Source organism: Anabrus simplex, chromosome 1 (genome assembly GCF_040414725.1).
Source record: "Anabrus simplex isolate iqAnaSimp1 chromosome 1, ASM4041472v1, whole genome shotgun sequence".
NCBI classification, from domain to species: domain Eukaryota; kingdom Metazoa; phylum Arthropoda; class Insecta; order Orthoptera; family Tettigoniidae; genus Anabrus; species Anabrus simplex.
Window position 1 is genome coordinate 1271866560 of NC_090265.1, and position 22335 is coordinate 1271888894.

The window sequence follows — 22335 nt, forward strand, 5'->3', positions numbered from 1 at the left end:
ACCTTTGTAAAGTGCATTTCTTTATTTCATTATGTCACCTTTTCATATGTGTATCTGTGACGCACTATGGTCACCCTTCTTAATTCGTAGTAATGTAAGAAGTGTGCGTCGAAAGGCCATTTTGTGTTTCTTGGAAAATGGGTAGAGCCGAGAAACTAGCGCGTGAAATGTTGTACAATAGTGGATTTGATGGCAGTAAAACGAATGTAATCTGTAGAGAGGGGTATCATGTCCGTACGTTTATTCCTATATTTGTTGTTTGCCCAAGTTAAGAAATTAGTTTATTACGTTATTTTATTCAGTGTGAAGTTGCAGTTTACGTAAGTGTAATCCGTGGTTTACCATTTAAAGCGATCCTGTAGTAATAATGGAACGCCAGCTGTTGGGGAACGCGCGCTGTAATGTGGTGTGAGCTGTAGAATGTTTCGAGGAATATACGAGGGGAAACTTGAATGTGATTTGTGGAAGGGAAGTGGTATTCCAAATATCTCAGTACAACTTCAGCAACCGGCCAGAGTGGATGTGTGGTAAGGTGAGTGCGGTATAACATGATTGGCATTGAGCAAATATTGTGCGGCGATCAGTAGCTGGCAGCGCAGGCAGAATAAGACGGCAGGGCATGCGGCGAAAAAGGGAGAGCTGGGGGAAGATCGGCTATGCTATCTTGGCAGCGACGGGGCTTGGAGATGAATCCAGGCCCTGGCATGAGCTGGGAAGACTGGGAGAGAACCATGGGGCTGATAGGAGACGCTGTAAAACATATACTGGAGATGCACTGGTAAAGGAAATGAGAAAGGAAAAAAGCCAAGGGAAATGAAGATATGAAGGCATGGTTCAAAGAACAGTGGGGAGTAACGGAAAAAATAATAGAGGAGAATGAGAGAGCAACGAGAATGCTAAAAGAGCAGGTAACCATTTGGAAAAGGAAGTGGCGTCTCTGAAGAATGAGTTCGGTCTCGTCAACCAAGAAAGAATGAAGAAACGTATATATATCTATGGATTACAGGAAGAGTGGAGTGAAGATAAAGTGAAGTGTATATATAAAGTGGTGGACCTCGTCCAAAACAAGCTGAAACTTAACTTCAGTGAAGTGAATATGGACAATGTCGAAAGAGTAGGACAAGTGAAAGGTAGGAGACCAGTGAAAGTGAAGTTGATTCATCCATAACGGCGGATATAGTGTTAAAAATGCGAAGAAATTACAAGGTGAAAGGATTTGGATAAACAAAGACTTGGGAAGAGAAGGGATTGAGAATACGAAAATCTTACGAAAACATTTAGGTAGAGATAGACACCAAGGCCTCAAGGCATTTATTAAGGATCAAAGTTTGGTGGTAACAAATGGTATCTGGTGGCGTTTTGGTCTGTAACAAAACCAAAAGTTATGGAGGAAGAGCTGAAACAGGAAGAGGAACGATTGAAGCGGCCAAAAGATAGACAACAGTACGCCCAAGAGGAGGGAGGAAACGTGGTAACGATGGCTGAAGCCCCGAGACAAGAAAACAGTGCAGTGCAATATAATATGTGTGAAATATCAAATGTGCAGTTTCAGGAAGTGTTAACAGATAATGTTCCGAAAAGAAAAGAGGATTCATTGATTGCCAACCTATGGAGGGGGGGGGGGCAAGAAATAGAGAGACCTTATGACCAAGGGGAGAAGCAGGAGCTTGAAGGACGTGTGGGAGGGAGGAAATAAAGGTTTAGAAGATAAGGAGAGGGAGGATGACAATAAAGCGTCAAAGAAAGATGGAAGGGAGGCAGAAGCTGAGAGTGAGAGGTGACGAGAAGTAAGAATAAAGATGGAGGTTTGGAAGGTAGGGAAAAAAGCTGTGACTAGGCTGGAAATAGGCTTTGTTAATATTGAAGGTCTATTGAGTAAATGGTTCATGTTTGTGGGTTACTGTAGGCACGTCCTAGTTCGTGAACCATGGGCAACAGCTGAGTGGCCTAGTAAGTGGTCCTGAGAGTCGGGATACCAGTTGCTATGGAATGGGAGTGGGCACCTCGGACATATTCTGAGTCCTGGCCCCCCTTGTGCTCAGGCGGCTAGGACTATACAATTCACCGGTGGTCCATAACCCGTTAGAGGAGAGATCCTTACTTGGACTATGTACAAGTAGGGTAGCATCCTGCTTCATTAATTTACCGAGCTCAGAACACTTTAAGCAAGCCTCGGACCTATGGGAGTATCGGAGTCCCACTCCCATTTGACAGGCGAGGAACTCCTTGGAAACAACTTGGCGAACGAAATGGAATTCGATGGGGAGCTATCAATATTAATGGGGCTTATGGAAGAAAGAAAGTAGAACTTGCTGAGTAAGCAAAGAGGATGCATCTGGATGTGCTAGGAGTAAGTGATATTCGGGTAAGGGGAAATAACGAGAAAGATATAGGAGATTATAAAGTGTACTTGACGGGTGTTAGAAGGGAAAGGGCAGAGTCTGGGGTAGGGCTCTTTATCAGGAATACCATTGCACGCAACATAGTTTCGGTTAGGCACGCAAATGAGCGAATGATGTGGGTAGATTTGTCAGTTGGAGTAATTAGGACTAGAATTGTGTCCGTGTATTCATCGTGTGAGGATGTTGACAAGTTTTATGAAGCATTGAGTGACATCGTGGTCAGGGTGAACAGCAAGGATAGAATAGTGCTAATGGGCAATTTCAATGCGAGGGTTGGAAATAGAACTGAAGGATACGAAAGGGTGATTGGTAAATGTGGGGAAGATATGGAAGCTAATGGGAATGGGAAGCGTTTGCTGGACTTCTGTGCTAGTATGGGTTTAGCTGTTACGAATATATTCTTCAAGCATAAGGCTATTCACCGCTACACATGGGAGGCTAGGGGTACCAGATCCATAATAGACTATATCTTAACAGACTTCAAATTCAGGAAATCTGTTAGGATTGTACGAGTTTTCCGCGGATTTTTCGATGATACAGACCACTATCTGATCTGTAGTGAACTAAGTATCTCTAGGCCTAGGGTAGAGAAAGTGAAATCTGTCTGCAAACGAATAAGGGTAGAAAATCTCCAGGACGAACAAATTAGACGGAAGTACATGGATATGATTAGTGAGAAGTTTCGAACAGTAGACAGTAAGCAGGTTCAGGATATACAAAGTGAATGGGTGGCATACAGGGATGCTGTAGTAGAAACAGCAAGGGAATGCCTAGGAACAACTGTGTGTAAAGATGGGAAAAGGCGAACATCTTGGTGGAATGATGAAGTGAGAGCAGCTTGTAAACGTAAAAAGCAGGCTTGTCAAAAAAGGCTCCAAACAAGGGGTAAGGCAGACAGGGAGTTGTACGTAGATGAAAGAAACAGAGCGAAACAAATAGTTGTTGAATCCAAAAAGAAGTCCTGGGAAGATTTTGGTAACAACTTGGAAAGGCTAGGTCAAGCAGCAGGGAAAACGTTCTGGACAGTAATAAAGAATCTTAGGAATGGAGGGAAAAAGGAAATGAACAGTGTTTTGAGTAATTCAGGTGAACTCAATAGATCCCAGGGAATCACTGGAGATGTGGAGGGAATATTTTGAACATCTTCTCAATGTAAAAGGAAATCATCCTGGTGGTGTTGCGAACAGCCAAGCAAATGGGGAAGAGGAAAATGATGTTGGTGAAATTATGCTTGAGGAAGTGGAAAGGATGGCAAACAAACTCCATTTTCATAAGGCAGCAGGAATAGATGAAATTAGACCTGAAATGGTGAAGTATAGTGGGAAGGCAGGGATGAAATGGCTTCATAGAGTAGTATAATTAGCATGGAGTGTTGGTAAGGTACCTTCAGATTGGGCAAAAGCAGTAATTACACCTATCTATAAGCAAGGGAACAGGAAGGATTGCAATAACTATCGAGGTATCTCATTGATTAGTATATCTGGCAAAGTATTCACTGGCATCTTGGAAGGGAGGGTGCGATCAGTCGTTGAGAGGAAGTTGGATGAAAACCTGTGTGGTTTCAGACCACAGAGAGGCTGTCAGGATCAGATTTTCAGTATGCGCCAGGTAATTGAAAAATGCTACGAGAGGAATAGGCAGTTGTGTTTATGTTTTGTAGATCTAGAGAAAGCTAATGACAGGGTACCGAGGGAAAAGATGTTCGCCATACTGGGGGACTATGGAATTAAAGGCAGATTATTAAAAGCAATCGAAGGCATTTATGTTGACAATTGGGCTTCAGTGAGAATTGATGGTAGAATGAGTTCTTGGTTCAGGGTACTCACAGGGGTTATACAAGGCTGTAATCTTTCACCTTTGCTGTTTGTAGTTTACATTGATCATCTGCTGAAAGGTATAAAATAACAGGGAGAGATTCAATTAGGTGGAAAAGTAGTAAGCAGTCTGGCCTATGCTAACGATTTGGTCCTAATGGCAGATTATGCCGAAAGCCTACAGTCTAATATCTGGGAACTAGAAAATAGGTGCAATGAGTATGGTATGAAAATTAGCCTCTCGAAGACTAAAGTGATGTTAGTAGGTAAGAAATTCAACAGAATTGAATGTCAGATGGGTGATACAAAGCTAGAACAGGTCGATAATTTCAAGTATTTAGGTTGTGTATTCTCCCAGGATGGTAATATAGTAAGTGAGATTGAATCAAGGTGTCGTAAAGCTAATGCAGTGAGCTCGCAGCTGCGATCAACAGTAATCTGTAAGAAGGAAATGAGCTCCCAGACGAAACTATCTTTACATCGGTCTGTTTTCAGACCAACTTTGCTTTACGGGAGCGAAAGCTGGGTGGACTCAGGATATCTTATTCATAAGTTAGAAGTAACAGACATGAAAGTAGCCAGAGTGATTGCTGGTACAAACAGGTGGGAACAAAGGCAGGAGGGTACTCGGAATGAGGAGATAAAGTCTAATTTAGGAATTAACACGATGGATGAAGCTGTACGCTTAAACCGGCTTCGGTGGTGGGGTCATATGAGGCGAATGGAGGAGGACAGGTTACCTAGGAGAATAATGGACTCTGCTATTGAGGGTAAGAGAAGTAGAGGTAGACCATGACGACGATGGTTAGACTCGGTTTGTAACGATTTAAGAGGTATAGTACTAAATGTGGCTACTACACTAGTTGCAAATCGAGGATTGTGGCGACGTTTAGTAAATTCACAGAGGCTTGCAGACTGAACGCTGAAAGGCATAACAGTCTATAATGATAATGTATGTATGTATGTATGTATGTATGTATGTATGTATGTATGTATGTATGTATGTATGTATGTATGTATGTTGAGTAAAATAGGCAATATAAAAGTGAAAATTTTAAAATAAAGTTTTCATATTGTAGCGCTTTTGGAAACATGGCTCGAAGCAGGCAGGGAGATAATTTTTTTTGGGGGGGGGAATTCACGGTGAGGCACAAGTCAAGGAATATATTAAGTAAAATGGGCCGTGCACCCGGAGGAAAAGCGGTGCTAGTCAAAGAATAGTTGAACGAACGTATAGAGCGTATTGAGAGTGACATTGAAGGGGTTATGTGGATAAGATTTAACATGGGGAGATAGGCACGGAGAGTGAAACATGCGTGCTAGGCCTTTGCCTACTGTCACCCCAAGGAATCTCCATATGCAAATGATAAGTTATTTGAGTAATTATTATTAGAAACTAGTATCATTAGAGGGAAGTATGAGGCGGACGGAATATTGTTACTTGGAGACTGGAATGCCAGAATAGGCGAGCGAAGTCCGAGATATGGTAAAAAAGAAGAGTTGATAGTGGGATCAGGAATAAGTAGTAAAGATATGGTAATTAATAACTACGGTATAAAACTTTTAGAATTATGCAAAGTCGGGAATTTCTGCATTCTGAACGGCTGTTGGGAGGGGGATAGAGAAGGTAAAATGATCGATATTACTGAACAAGGGGGGAGCGTTTTTGATTTAGTAATGAGTTCAGAGGACTTGCTAGATAACATGAAAAGCATAACGGTGGAGGACTGGACCGAATCGCACCACGCTCCGGTACGGGTTATTTTGGTGTGGATAGAGGAAAGCATAGAGGAAAAGAGAAAAAGTACGATAGAGTGGAGTAGTGGTTATATTTAATATATTTGAACAGAGAACTCACTGGGTGAGCTAGACGCGTTTATAGATAACGAAATACAATTAATTGGAATTGGCTGGGAAAGGGCGCTGAAAGAAAACAATATAGATAGAGTGCTGGAATTATTAGAAGGAGAGTGACCGAGCTCGATAGCTGCAGTCGCTTAAGTGCGGCCAGTATCCAGTATTCGGGAGATAGTAGGTTCGAACCCCACTGTCGGCAGTTCTGAAGATGGTTTTCCGTGGTTTCCCATTTTCACACCAGGCAAATGCTGGTACTGTACCTTAATTAAGGCCACGGCCGCTTCCTTCTCAATCCTAGACATTTCCTATCCCATCGTCGCCGTAAGACATATCTGTGTCGGTGCGACGTAAAGCCAATTGTAAAGAAAGGAGAGTGATACGGGCAGTCCAGCACAGCAGAAGGGAAAAAATAGAAGGGGATGGTAGGTATGACAGGGTATGTGAGATCCGCAGAAAAGCAGCGTTAGGAGCATTAAAAGTGTATAGAGCAAAAAGAGGGAACTAGGATCGTGAAGTTAAGGCCACGGTCGCTTCCTTCCCACTCTTAGCCATTCCCTGTCCCATCGTCGCCATAAGACCTATCTGTGTTGGTGCGACGTAAAGCAACTAGCAAAAAAAAGATCGTGAAGCACTTTTCACGCTGAGGAAAGAGTATGAAAGTAAAATTGCGGAGGAGAAGAAGAAGAAGAAGAAGCAGTGGTTGAAGGACCAATCAGAACTAATATACAGGGAATGCAGAATGAATCACAATGAAAATGGGAGAAAAGAAATATGATGAATGAAGGAAGTAAGGGACTGAAGAAAATGAATATTGACTATGTAAAGTGGGTGACATATTTCAGTGAGCTATTAGGGGGAAGGGACGATTGGGAGTATAAGGAAAGAAAGCAGGCCGTTTGGTCTAATGTGGAAGTAAGTATACACGAACTGGATAGAGATTTCACGATGGAAGAAGTATAGGGTGTGATTGGGAAACTGAAGATGAAATCAGCGGGAGAGGGAGGAATGGTATTAGTAATGTATGCTGGAAGCAAATAAGTAAATGCAGCCAGATGGTAGAAGGAATTGTAAAGCTATTCAACACGATTTTCAACGGTGCGAAGGTACCGAAGGAATGAGAATATGGGAAAATATTCCCAATATATAAAAAGAAAGGGAATATAAATTCACCTAATAACTACCGATGTGTAACACTTTTTGATTCATTGCGCAAAATTTATACAGGAATCTTAGCTAATAGACTAAGGGATCGGGTTGAAAATAACGGTATAATCTCTAAATATCAGGAAGGATTTAGGAAGGGGAGGCAAATAATAGATAATATAATGATTGTGAAATTGCTCGCGGACAAATACACGGTGCCGGAAAGAGGCAGCATATTTTTGCCAGCGGTCGATTTTAAGAAAGTGTTCGACACGGTGAGTAGAAGACCGTTAATAGAGAAATTAGGGAGGCTGGATGTCTCTAGGAAAATGATACGTGCGGTAGACGCGCTGTATCAGAGAGTATATAATAGCGTCGAACTAGAGGATAACGTAATAAGCAAACCGATAATATGCAAGCTGGGTCTCAAACAAGGCTGCAAATTATCGTCCATATTATTTATACTATTTTAAATGATATACTGGATGGGCACGGAGGGGCTAGGTGGGCTGTATCGACGGTGGGTAATATGGAGATCCCAGACTTGATTTTCGCTGATGATATTCTGTTAATGACGCTGACTAGCGGTGGATTGAAGAAAAGTTTGAAGAAATTAGTAGATTACGCGAATAAGTGGTCGCTGAAAATTAACTATAGTAAATCGAAGGTGATGATTGTAAGTAACAGAAAGAGGGTAAAAAGTATGGGAATGGAGGGTACAGGGGACAAGAATAGAGGAAGTAGATAGATTAGAATATCTAGGAGTGCTACTAAATAGAATTTGAGGATTGGATGACCACATCAAGAGGTGCAAACTGAGAGGAGATAACAGTTCTAGTCGCCAAATACCCGGGAGTAAGCTAAAAAAATACTGAGGCTGTTACTAAAATCTCTGGTCCTAAGCAGAGCTTTATATGGGGTTGAAATGTGGAGATTAGAAAAGAAAAGGGTCAGCCTGAATCAAATAATATATAAATTCAGTAAGGTTGTTATGAGATTACCGCAATGTACAGCCAATGTGGGGGCATTAATCTTATGCGGAGAGTTTATCGAGTTAGACTGTGTTACAAGGGTATTAAGTTGTTGGTCTAGATTAAGATGGGGAGGCGGTGGTATCGTGCTACAGGACGTATATAAATATGAACTGGAAGGAATATATGATGAGTGTTGGATAGCAAAAATTAAATTTATGTTGGGGATTTGGGTATGGGATAATTTGGCGACAGGGATGGAAGGGGAATAACAGCGGAATACAGAGGGTCCTGACAATGAGAATTAAGGACATCCAGATGCAGAATTGTTTGGAAAAATGTAGAGAAAGGCCTTCGCTCAGTCTATTCTATAAGGTCTACCAGATCTTCAACTTAAGTATAAGATTCGGGGATGGAAGATTAGAGGGTGGGTTACTATGGTGGCTGATGGGGATGCATAGAAATAAAGTGTGGATCAGGAGCAAAGGAAGCTCTCAGTGCATACTATGTGAGGCTAAGTATGATGATCTACATTTACTTTGTGATTGTATAGGGACAGAGAAACTAAGGGCAAATTTCTAAATGTTAAGCGGCAAAAAATGCTTAGACAAAAAGATGAGCAAAAAAATTACTGTATGGATAGTGAAACAGTGGAAAAACTACAGCGGCCTGAACACGCTCTTATGCGCAGTGAAAAAACAATGTCTAAGAGAAGTGCGCGGTAGTATATGATGTAATAACCTGGAATGAAAATAGTGGAGTAGCCAGCACAAATAGGTCAGTAGGAAATTGGCACTCAGCACTTTAAGTGTTAGGATAACGTCAGCGTGTAGTAGTAATTCTGCTAGACATGTTGACAGGGTAGGATGCAGAAGTAGGTTTTATATGGTTGTGCCATCTTGCTCTTTTATTATCTTTCGTTCTAACTTTACTCTAACACTTATACTGATTGTTACGTAGCCTTAGCAGATTACGAGCATTATAACTTTATTATTATTTGTAGTAAGCTAGCAGCATGGTACTCAGTTGTATACATTTGGGCATGTGCTGTTTTCCACTATTTACGCATATTAGGAGATGGTAAGGAGTGACGGGCAATGGAGAGTAGAACATACCCGTACGAGGACGGGGTAGGACGGGCCTACCGCAAATATGTAAAAGAAGGGGTGCAGGATACGGAAGGAGAGTGGCTCCAGCTTCACGTAGCCGGCCGCAATGGAATGGTGAGAGAACCGTACTGTAATCTGGAAAGGTTGTTGGGGTTTTCTTTAGGGTCCCACGGATAGGGCCGGTCATATCATAATCGGGAGGGCGGCTTTCTTCTCACAATGGGTGATGACACGGCCGGACACTAGCAGTAGATTGTTAACTTATCCTTCTTTGATTGTCATTAATTTTATTTCTTGCTTTTATTTTATTAGCTTTTATTTTTCATTTTATTTTGTTTCTTAACATTAAGTGGAGACGATGGACGAGGCCTGTAGGGACTGAGGATGACTGCTGTAGTGACCCTCTTTTGGGAGTGTCACGTTTCCGGGCTGTCCAATGGACCTCATTGCATGCCCAAGGAATCTCGTATTTCTCATCTTTTCTTTTGTTGTTAGTTATTCTTGCATGGAAAGGGGCTTTGACAATATGTATCGAGGCTAATCGCCTCTTATGTTCAATAAATAAATACTAATACTAATATTACAAATATCTATTCAAACATGTGTAGAATTGGTGAGGAGAAAACAACGGTAACATTTTGTAAGTCAAGTTGTGAGTTTCGGTTTTGAAATACACTGACTGACAGAGCAAATGCAACACCAAGAAGGAGTGGTTCGAAAGGGATGAAAGTTGGGGAAAAAACAGAGACGGCACGGACGAATAATTGATGTTTATTTCAAACCGATATGCAGGTTACACAATGCGCACGGCATCGACTCAGTAGGATGTAGGACCACCGCGAGCGGCGATGCACGCAGAAACACGTCGAGGTACAGAGTCTATAAGAGTGCGGATGGTGTCCTGAGGGATGGTTCTCCATTCTCTGTCAACCATTTGCCACAGTTGGTCGTCCGTACGAGGCTGGGGCAGAGTTTGCAAACGGCGTCCAATGAGATACCACACGTGTTCGATTGGTGAGAGATCCGGAGAGTACGCTGGCCACGGAAGCATCTGTACACCTCGTAGAGCCTGTTGGGAGATGCGAGCAGTGTGTGGGCGGGCATTATCCTGCTGAAACAGAGCATTGGGCAGCCCCTGAAGGTACGGGAGTGCCACCGGCCGCAGCACATGCTGCACGTAGCGGTGAGCATTTAACGTGCCTTGAATACGCACTAGAGGTGACGTGGAATCATATGCAATAGCGCCCCAAACCATGATGCCGCGTTGTCTAGCGGTAGGGCGGTCCACAGTTACTGCCGGATTTGACCTTTCTCCACGCCGACGCCACACTCGTCTGCGGTGACTATCACTGACAGAACAGAAGCGTGACTCATCGGAGAACACGACGTTCCGTCATTCCCTCATCCAAGTCACTCTAGCCCGGCACCATGCCTGGCGTGCACGTCTATGCTGTGGAGTCAATGGTAGTCTTCTGAGCGGACGCCGGGAGTGCAGGCCTTGTTCAACCAATCGACGGGAGATTGTTCTGGTCGATATTGGAACAGCCAGGTTGTCTTGCACATGCTGAAGAATGGCGGTTGACGTGGCGTGTGGGGCTGCCACCGCTTGGCGGCGGATGCGCCAATCCTCGCGTGCTGACGTCACTCAGGCTGCGCCTGGACCCCTCGCACGTGCCACATGTCCCTGCGCCAACCATCTTCGCCACAGACGCTGCACCGTGGACACATCCCTATGGGTATCGGCTGCGATTTGACGAAGCGACCAACCTGCCCTTCTCAGCCCGATCACCATACCCCTCGTAAAGTCGTCTGTCTGCTGGAAATGCCTCCGTTGACGGCGGCCTGGCATTCTTAGCTATACACGTGTCCTGTGGCACACGACAACACGTTCTACAATGACTGTCGGCTGAGAAATCACGGTACAAAGTGGGCCATTCGCCAACGCCGTGTCCCATTTATCGTTCGCTACGTGCGCAGCACAGCGGCGCATTTCACATCATGAGCATACCTCAGTGACGTCAGTCTACCCTGCAATTGGCATAAAGTTCTGACCACTCCTTCTTGGTGTTGCATTTGCTCTGTCAGTCAGTGTATTTTGTTGTCAAACTCAGATATGCGAGGAGAGATGGTTAGATTTTTAACAGATTGCTTTTTGTAAAAGTATATTGGATCGCGTAAGGAGATATGATGTATTATTGTTGTGTAGAGAGTTTGATATAGCAAGTGGTTCTAGTCTTGCAGAGTTAGGAGGAAATGTGGCTCAGAATTTTTTATATCTTGTAGTGTTGAAGTGGTGTTTGTTGCCGGGATTTCCATGATAGGGAACCCGAGGATTTATTAGAGTATTTAATGATATGGGAATATCGTTATTCCATAGTTAGGATCCCACGTGGAACCGTAGGACTTGGTGGCTAGGAACATTTCAAGTGACGTTTTAAATAAAATCTTATCGCATATTCTGTATTGGTTAAGTAATGTTTTTCATGCGAGTTGTCAACGAGACGGGATTTCATTTTGATTGAGTTAGAAAAGATAACGTGTTTACTTTCACAGAGATAACGAGAAGGGTGTTCCTTCGAGGTAGAGCGACCACCTGTTCAGCGAGCAGCCAAGTCATTTGTTCGAAAAGAATGGTAACTGGGATTTTTCATTTATAATAATTGTTTGGAAATAGATTTCGTTACTTAATGAGAGAATCGTTTAGTAGAGAACTTTAGATTCATTATAGGTGCGACGGAAATGATACGATGTTATGTTGTAAAAAAGCGTTTGCAGGGGTCTCAAATTTTGAGAATCTACAGTAATGTTGATTTGTGTTGTTGAAGATTGTCCACGGTCTTGCAATTAATTTATTTGAATGTCTCGATGGCTTATCAATCCATAGAGTTAGTGATGGATGTGTTGTTGTTGTTGGTTTCCAAGGCACCAGTGTAGGTTCGTGTGGTATAAGATCATGCCTGCGGAGCACATTGTGATGCAGTAGTCCATCCACATTAGAGTTCGGGTGAGGTGCATTACGACGCTTGAGTTTCATCAGCATGGGATCACATCGAAAGGAGGTGCCGAAATTAGTCAAGAGATAACCGTATACGTTATAAGATTTTAACATGGGTTGTTTTATTGTACGTTTCTTGTAATTTATGTAAATTATAGAATTTAAGTTTAGGATTATCTACGCTATTGTCTCAATAATAACTAGTGTTACAATGTAAACCTGTTGAGTGACATCATGAACTAAACAAACTGTAGCGTTAGTTATGACAATGATTGCGTATTACAGTTGCGAAACAAGAAAGCTGTGAGAATAAAAGAGATACATATTTTCTTTTAAAGTAATGTTTCTGGTAAACATGTCCAAGTGATAACGTAAATTTAATTGAGAAATTAGGGAGTTTAAAGAAACCACATCGTCCAGGATAGATAAATTTGTTGTTAATTAGGATTATGAGATTACTTCATTTATTAAAATAATTATTAAATTTAATGAAACCGTATTTTGAGAATTAGCTGAAAACCAAGTGACTAACTTGAAATTGTATTCTGGAACTCTTAGTTATTTGCTGGGGAAATTCAACTTACTAATGTAACGATTAAGAGAACATGTCCGATAGCAGGCGACTTTACTGCCACAAGTGTTGTGAGCGTTTGCTGTGGTTTTATTTATTATTTTTATTTGTTGAGCACCAGATGTGATGGGGATTTAATAACGTGGACACTTTGGTCATTAACTACTTTAAATTAATCGTGTTTAGCCTTCAGCCTAGAAATTTGGATGGTCATGGGGTCATCAACCTGATTGGCACAGATTGGGGCTATCTCTAATATATCGTTATTCTTCTTGCTGTCATCATCCACAATGATTTTAACGTAAATCAAATGTGTTAGATGTCGGTCTATGACAGAGTTGCAGGTCACATCGTTTGATTTAAGGGTCCATGCCGTACATCCACTGTTTGGCACATACCGATTGGACAACCTTATTTATACCAAGAGTCCATAGATCCTGCTACGGGGGCTGGATTATTACGAATCATTATGGTGGTACATGCTGTCTAACATGGAAGCCGATCTTAGGGATCTCCAGGCTTTCTTTATTTTATTCTTAAATTATGACGATGGTTTCTAGTAAGGATGCCCCTCAGGCAATTTGTTTAAGGTATCCAAAGCCAGCGTCTTTCATCATCGTTATTACTATTCGTTTGTTTCTAATGGACACGTATGAGTTCCTTGGTCAGCTGTTGTGAAATGTCCAAATGGTCAATAAACCTTAACGTTTAAGTTAAACAGTCGTCGAGTTTACTCATTGCAGACACTAGTTTTAAATTACTGAAGCCCACCTCTTACATAAGGATGTGACGAAGAACACGTGTCGATCTCATGCCGATTGCTGATAGGTAAGGAGGATAGGTATCCTTCGAAGGGCCTTACGGTTTTAGTATTATCATTCTTCATGAACCAAGCAAGTGGCTGCAGGATTTTGGTCACGTAGGTATCAGTTTGCATTCGGGAGCTAGTGGGTTCGAACACCGCTGTCGGTAGGCCTGATGATGGTTTTCCGTGATTTCCCATTTTCACACCAGGCAAGTGCCGGGTGTGTAGCTTAAATAATGCCGCAGTCGGTTCCTTCCCACTCCTAGGCCTTTCCTATCACATGGTCGCCGTAATACCTGTCTGTGTCGGTGCGGCGTGAAGCTAATTATAATCATGCTTCTTCCTGGCCTTTTGTCCTATTTATTCGGGTCGACGCTTGGTGTGGATTTTGTGACTATTTACGGCCTGATTCCATTCCCTGACGTCGCTAATCCTATGTGAAGGAATTAATTCTCTATTGTGTGTTTCTGTGTTGGTTGTTAGTGTGGTATATTATATGTAGATAATTTCATAAAGACCAACATAAACTTCCAGTCCCGAAGTGAGAGGAACTAACCATACGCAGTTAAAATCGTCTTCTGGCTGGGAAACGAACCCAAAGCCCTGTGAACGGAAGGCAAAGACGCAGACCATTCTGCGTAGGACCCGGTTTTTTCCTTGTGAAGTGAGCACTACAAAATCTTGTTGCAGGCATTGGCTACCAAGATGAACCATCAGGAATGAAAATGCAAACATTATACTGATACTAACTTAGTACCATTTTAAAGTAAACCATGAAATGTCCTCATATTTAAACCTTAAAAAGTAGAGGGTAATAACGGAATCCTGTCCGACTCAACATTATAAAGAACACATCAATATGTGGAGCTCATTTTCTTTTAGACGTAACCATAAGAAAATGATCCCAACGAAAATTGTTCTGATGGACTGCATATCCATATGTTGCTAGGAGGCTTGAACTTTCTTAAGGAACATAATGGATAAAAACAGTATTGTGAGATACGAAGTATTGCTTCTTACGACAAAATGTCCTATACATTAACCAATCACTATGAAATAAACTCCTCAGAATTAGCTTAAGATTTTCTCTTGTTTTACAGTATGCTTTGTCCTCAGGGGACAATCTCCAGTTGAGAAAAGTCGAAATAAATAAATAAATAAATAAATAAATAAATAAATAAATAAATAAATAAATAAATAAAATCCCCTGTCTACTACTTCGTGGTTACTTCTTGTGTTCAGAAGCTTGATCGAGAATTACTCTTTGAATAATGCAAACTGGCTGAATTTAACTGTTCACTTACTTCCACGTGGCACATCCGGTACCGCTTGCGTTCACCCAAACAGTAACGACCGCGATGTTGTGGCTTGGGATTGTCACAGTCTCGTTCTTGAACCTCAATTCCTCCTCCACACGTACGAGAGCATTCACCCCAGGATCCCCACGGACCCCAGTGGCCATTTATTGCTTCGGGACGCTTTCCAGCTTCAACACACTTCCCTTCGAAACACCACTAGAACATTCAATATTAGTAGTCGATTAATTGTTATTCGTAACTATAGCTTTTGCTTTATTTGTGAATTAAAAGTAGGTAAGATGATTTAACAGTTCTTGTTGAAAATCGATTTTATATTACGTTATGCAACCTTACAATGACCGGCTATTTCTCTGTTCACTGATTTTTAGAATCCTGTGAGGATTATCCTAAAAAATACTATATGTAGATATAAAGTAATTTCTCAGCTTGAATATGTGTTTACACTACACTGAAAAACCAAAAACCAAACCCCATGGCACTACAGCCCTTGAAGGGCCTTGGCCTACCAAGCGACCGCTGCTCAGCCCGGAGGCCTGCAGATTACGAGGTGTCGTGTGGTCAGCACGAAGAATCCTCTCGGTCGTTATTCTTGGCTTTCTAGACCGGGGCCGCTATCTCACCGTCAGAGAGCTCCTCAATTCTAATCACGTAGGCTGAGTGGACCTCGAACCAGCCCTCAGGTCCAGGTAAAAACCCCTGACCTGGCCGGGAATCGAACCCGGGGCCTCCGGGTGAGAGGCAGGCACGCTACCCCTACACCACGGGGCCGGCACACTACACTGAGGGATAACTGAATTCCAACTGTCTTCCAAAATAGTTGAAAACCGTCCAACATCAATTGTACGAAGCGGTAGAGCTGATGATCTAGAAGTTAAATCCTTATGAATTAAGAATGAAATTTTCTCGTAGTAGATAAGGAAATTGAAAGATGATAATAACTTAAAGTGTGAAAGCTCGGGGTGGCGTGGATGAAAGTATTAATATGGCTTATAGAAAGAGCTGAAGAATGGTGCTTCAATACCATGCTGAGGCCATACTATTATTATTATTATTGTTATAACTTGGAACACCAATGAAAAATCATCAATAGAAAGCAGAATATTTACAGTGGTTTATAGGGAAAGTGAATCTACAATAGATACGATGAGAAAAAGAAGTATTGCCTTTTTCTGTCATCTTTCTAGATTAAATGATAATAGGATAATAAAACAACTATTTAATTACTTCTGGAAAAGTAAAACAAGAAATAATTGGTTTAAAGAAGCTCAGAATGATTTAGAAGAGCTGAATATTACAATGAAGCAAATTGACAATAGAGAAGAAAAAAGGATTCTCAAGAACAAACAACTAAGATTGTCATTAAAAACTGTTCAACACAAACAATATGTCATATCTGATGAAGAAAGGGCAGCCAGGTCAGCCAGAATGAAGAGGTTTTGGGAAAGGAAGAAGATGATGCAAGCTAAATCTTCAGTTAATTCTTTGTTAACGTAAATGTATTTGGATTTGATTTAAGTGCTCCAATGTGGGCGTAAACTATGTAAATAAATAAATAAATAAATTATTATTATTATTATTATTATTATTATTATTATTATTATTATTATTATTATTATTACCATGCTTGATATCTTCCACAAGCCAAGATGAGTTTTGAAATGTGTAGATCATCGTCAGAAACTGAACAGAGCACCGGAAGATCGATGTTAAAGAACATCGCACCTGTAGATTAACAAATTGTGTTCAACACTTTTCAGCGATTACACAGTACATTCCGGACCAAGTACCTAGACACCGAATGACTTCTATTTCCTCTATTTTTTGCTATATAGAAAAGGAGTCTAACTGATGTTAGGAGTACAAAATGGCTTTAATCTCAACATCATCCACTTCAGAAATTATATTTTGTGCTTTGCCGTTTTAGTTCTAGACAGATGCTATTCGATACGAAAGTTACTTATTACAAAACTCTTTTCAACATTTAATTGGAAACAAGAACGCCAGATATTACAGCACTGTATGTCGCAAAATAAAACACAGTTTATACTCGCATTAAATATTCGAGGATGTTTATTACAGTGTCCAATTCTCTTATATAAGTAAAGTTATCAACATTTGGCAGTAAAGGTTTATCGTCTCTCTTGACAGGATTCAAGGAGTGTTAAAACGTTCTCCTGCAGAATTATTTCAGAAATGAAGCACAGGAAGTTTTGTTTCTTGAATTGTTCTTTGTAGGGTAGTCAATAATTATGACCAGTGTGGAAGTTATAAGCCTAGGAACTGTACTTGAACCGTCTATAAACTGCACGGTAAGACTCAATTAACATCGGTAATTCTAACAAAAAATTCCCTCCTCACAATGTTAGATATGTTTTACGAAGTCCATTTAATATCTGTAATAGTGTCTCAGTTCCCTCGTTTCCTCTCACTTCACATACCTTATTTTAAATCTCTGTGCTTATTTCTATAATTGTTATAAAGTTGAAAATTCTGTTCACATGTTAGTCTTAAATTATATCTACAATTAACAGTTTAATCGGGAGTCTTCATATGATACTGACTACGTTATTTTTTCTATTGGACATCGGACACCCGTAAATAAAAAAACACTTTTGGTTTAACATAAAAAGGCGTCAATACACGAACAAAATTATATGTTCAACTAGCAAATGTACCCATTCTTCGCTACGGTATCCTACACTGTATACGTATATTGAAGTAAATTGATGATGATGATGATGATGACGGTGATAGTAGTATAAGTGGATGGTTCGGGCGCCATCGCCACCTACGGCTCTCGGCAGAGGCCTCCACAGCCACCTCCTCCTCACGCTCTCGGGAGAGCCCTCCTCCACTCCCTCCTCCACAACGCTCTCGGGAGAGGCCTCCTCACGATGGCTAAGAGCCCCACCCTAACCTCACATCCGCCATCTTGAAGGGGCTTAACCTAACGTTTTATGCGTAAGAGAGCTAGCCTAACCACATGCAAGGGCCTAACCTCAGTTTTACACCCGGATACCCTTCCTGACGCTTAAGAGCGCGACGCTAACCTCACATCAGCTTTCTTGGATGGGCTTAACCTAACTTTTTATGCGTAAGAGAGCTAGCCTAACCTCTTGGAAGGGTCCTAACCCTAGTTTTACGACCGGATGTCCTTCCCGACGCCAATTACACAAGATGGCGGCTATACATGGCACCTTATGAGACGCCTTAGGGTGCTTGCGCAAGATGGTGGCTGCAAGATGGCTGCTATACATTGGCTCTTACGAGATTCCTTTGGGATGCTTGCGCAAGATGGCGGACACAAGATGGCGGCTATACATGACACCTTATGAGACGCCTTAAGGGTGCTTACGCAAGATGCTGGCTGCAAGATGGCTGCTATACATAGGCTCTTATGAGACAACCCTGGGATGCTTGCGCAAGATGGCGGTTACAAGATGGCGGCTATACATTGCTCCTTATGAGACACCTTAAGGGTGCTTGTGCAAGATGGCTGCTGCTCTTATCAATAAATCTACCTTAGAGGCTAACGTGCCGTGCTGGTTCGATTAATTAAATTTGGGGCTTAAATGCAAAATGTTAAATATCTTGAAAACGGTGCGTCGTAGAGCAAAACAGACAAAATTTTTCTGCCTAATACGTATGTATGCAGTATCAGGAACATGATAGCATAAGAAAAAAGTAGTCTAATGATGAGATCAACGGTTCGGTTCCTACTTCAGCCCTTTGGCATTAGGTCTGTTTTAGCGTGGCTTGAAGCAAGTTTTCGTAACTTGATCAGGTCTTGGTATGGTAGAGAGTATAACGTACTGTGCTGGTTCGATTGATTAAATTTGGGGCTTAAATGCAAAATGTTAAATAACTCAAAAACGGTGCATCATAGAGCAAAACGGACAAAATTTTTCTGCCTAATACGTAGGTTCGCAGTATAACGAACGTGATTGCATAAGAAAAAAGTAGTCTAATGATGAGATCAACGGTTCGGTTTTTATTTAAGCCCTTTGGCATTGGCAGCTATCTAATTCTACAAGATGGCGGCTATACATAACTTCTTATGAGACTGCTTAAGGGTGCTTGCACAAGATGGCTGCTGATTTTATGAGACCTTTAGGGATGCTTGCGCTAGATGGCGGCTACAAGATGGCGGTTATACATAGCTGCGTATGAGACTGCTTAAGAGTGCTTGCACAGGATGACTGCTGCTCTTATGAGACACCCTAGGAATGCTTGCGCAAGATGGAAGCGAAAAATGGTGGCTATACACAACTCCTTATGAGATGGCCTAGGAGTGCTCGCACAAGATGGCGGCGGCTCTTATGATGAAAGCTAGCTTAGAGACTACTGCGCAAGATGACGGCTGCTGTTATGCATGCGGTAGAGGGAAATTTGGAATTCCACGTGCTCTTCAAAGCTACGTTCTTTTTGACAGCGGCCATCTTTAATCAACAGAACACCGTGCTGCCATCTTTAGCTACATACCTTTGAAATGTGGTGGCGGCAATGTCCACGTAACAGCTGCCATCTTTAAACAACAGAGCACCGTGCTGCCATCTTTAGCTACATACCTTTGAAATGTGTTGGCGGCAATGTCCACGTAACATCTGTCATCTTTAATCAACAGAGCATCGTGCTGCCATCCTTAGCTACTACCTGTGAAATGTGGGGGCAGCAATTTGAAAAATTTACGTGGTTTTGATAGCTGTCGACCACCATCTTTAAACAACAACTCATCGTGCTGCTATCTTTACGACACTAAACCTCATCCTTATACATGTGGTGGTGGGTAATTTAAATTCCATGTACTTTTTTGACAGCTCCCATCTTTAATCAACAGAGCATAGTGCTACTATCTTTACAGCACTAAACCTCATACCTTTGAAATTTTGTGGCGGGTAATTAAAAAAATTCTACGTTCATTTTTGACAGCTGTCAACTTTCAACAATGGCGGCTATAAATAGGCTGTTAAGGCCTTATCCTTCTCATCCTCATCCTCCTCCTCCACCTCCACCTCCTCCTCTTCCACCTTCTCTGTGAAGGCATAGCTTTATATCTCTATCGACCAAGTTTAAACCTGCTTCGCAAAGGCAAGAGTGTGCAGCGATAACATCATTGTGCATGCTTAGACTTGCAGATCACAAAAGAAACATAACAAGACTAGAATTAAACACTGTACTCGATGTCGTTAACTTCAACATGCGTTCAGAACAATGTTTGATGTGTTCAGATCACTACATAAGTGATCAAGACTAGAGTCGAACGCTGTACTCGATACAATATGTGTTTAGAACATGTCAGGGGATACCTTTGTTCTCAGAAATCAGATCACAAAAGAAGTGATTAAGACTAGAATCGAACACTGTAATCGATGTCGTTAACTTCAACATGTGATCAGAGCATTGATTGATGAGTTCAGAACACTAAATAAGTGATTAAAACATAATAAGACTAGAATAGAAAAATGTACTCGATACAACATGTGTTCATAACATGTCAAGGGATACCTTTGTTCTAAGAAGATGCATTCGAACAGAGAAAAAAATAAGAATTCTGTACAGCTTATGCAAGATAGCGGCTGTTATAACGTCCTCCTCCTCTTCCCGCTCGGTTAAGGCATAGCTTTATCGAACATACAACGCGATCTTATGCATAAGGCAGTGCACATTCTGCCTAGCCAACTCGCTCGGTAAACGCTAATCTGATTTAGTTACAATAGAAAAAACATAGATTCAAACCCTGTTCTATTATCGCGAACACGGAAAGTGAAATTAAACAGAACGATGGGTGCTATAAGAAATGCATTGGTTACATTTAAATCGCATAAACAACATGAAATATCAGTCATTCTGTTGGCATGGGTTACAAGCATGTAGCTCATGTGGAAAGTAAGATTAAAGAGAACGCTTGTGCTATAAGAAATACACTGCTTACATTTAGGTCCCTAGCTGTTGAACAAGTTATCACATAAACATGTAACATGAAATATCGGTTCGGAAACATATTGTTTCAATCTGTTGGCATGAGTTACAGCATGTAACTTATACGGAAAGTAAAAATTAAACAGAACGCCTAGTGTTATAAGAAATACGCCGCTTACATTTAACAAGTTATCGCATAAACATGTGACATGAAATATCGGAACGTAGCTTTGAAGAGCACGTGGATTTTCAAATTTCCCTTTACCGCATGCATAACAGCAGCCGTCATCTTGCGCAGTAGCCTCTAAGCTAGCTTTCTTCATAAGAGCCACCGCAATCTTGTGCGAGAACCCCTAGGCCGTCTCATAAGGAGCTGTGTATAGCCGCCATCTTGTCGCTGCCATCTTGCGCAAGCACCCCTAGGGCGTCTCATAAGAACAGCATTCATCTTATGCAAGCACCCTTAAGCAGACTCATAAGAAGCTATATATAGCCACCATCTTGTAGCCGCCATCTTGCGCAAGCATCCCTAAAGGTCTCATAAAATCAGCAGCCGTCTTGTGACAGCATCCTTAAGCAGTCCCATAAGAAGCTAGGTATAGCCGCCATCTTCTAGAATTAGATAGCTGTCAATGCCAAAGGGCCTAAGTAAAAACCGAACCGTTGATCTCATCATTAGACTACTTTTTTCTTATTCTATCATGCACCTTATACTGCGTACCTACGCATTAGGCAGAAAAATTTTGTCCCTTTTCCTCTACGACGCACCGTTTTTTAGATATTTAACATTTTGCATTTAAGCCCAAAATTTAATAAATCGAACCAGCACAGTACGTTATACTCTCTACCATACCAAGACCTGATCAAGTTATCAAAACTTGCTTCAAGCCAAGCTAAAACAGAACTAATGCCAAAGGGCTGAAGTAGGAACCGAACCGTTGATCTCATCATTAGACTACTTTTTTTCTTATGCTATCATGTTCCTGATACTGCGAACCCACGTATTAGGCAGAAAAAGTTTGCCCGTTTTGCTCTACGACGCACCGTTTTCAAGATATTTAACATTTTGCATTTAGCCTCAAATTTAATGAATCGAACCAGCACGACACGTTAGCCTCTAAGGTAGATTTATTGATAAGAGCAGCAGCCATCTTGCACAAGCACCCTTAAGGGGTCTCATAAGGAGCCATGTATAGCCGCCATCTTGTAACCGCCATCTTGCGCAAGCATCCCAAGGGAGTCTCATAAGAGCCTATGTATAGCAGCCATCTTGCAGCCTGCATCTTGCGTAAGCACCCTTAAGGCGTCTCATAAGGTGTCATGTATAGCCGCCATCTTGTGTCCGCCATCTTGCGCAAGCATCCCAAAGGAATCTCGTAAGAGCCAATGTATAGCAGCCATCTTGCAGCCACCATCTTGCGCAAGCACCC

At 41.6% G+C, this 22335-nt stretch overlaps 1 protein-coding gene across 1 annotated transcript in view; it reads right to left on the reverse strand.

Moving 5' to 3' along the window:
* LOC137497198 (A disintegrin and metalloproteinase with thrombospondin motifs 12-like) overlaps positions 1-22335 on the reverse strand; it is a 273946-nt gene that overhangs the window by 75068 nt on the left and 176543 nt on the right. Inside the window, exon 10 of the mRNA XM_068225728.1 lies at positions 14929-15181. Within this exon, the coding sequence (XP_068081829.1) occupies positions 14929-15181 (253 nt within the window). The remainder of the gene's footprint in view (positions 1-14928; positions 15182-22335) is intronic.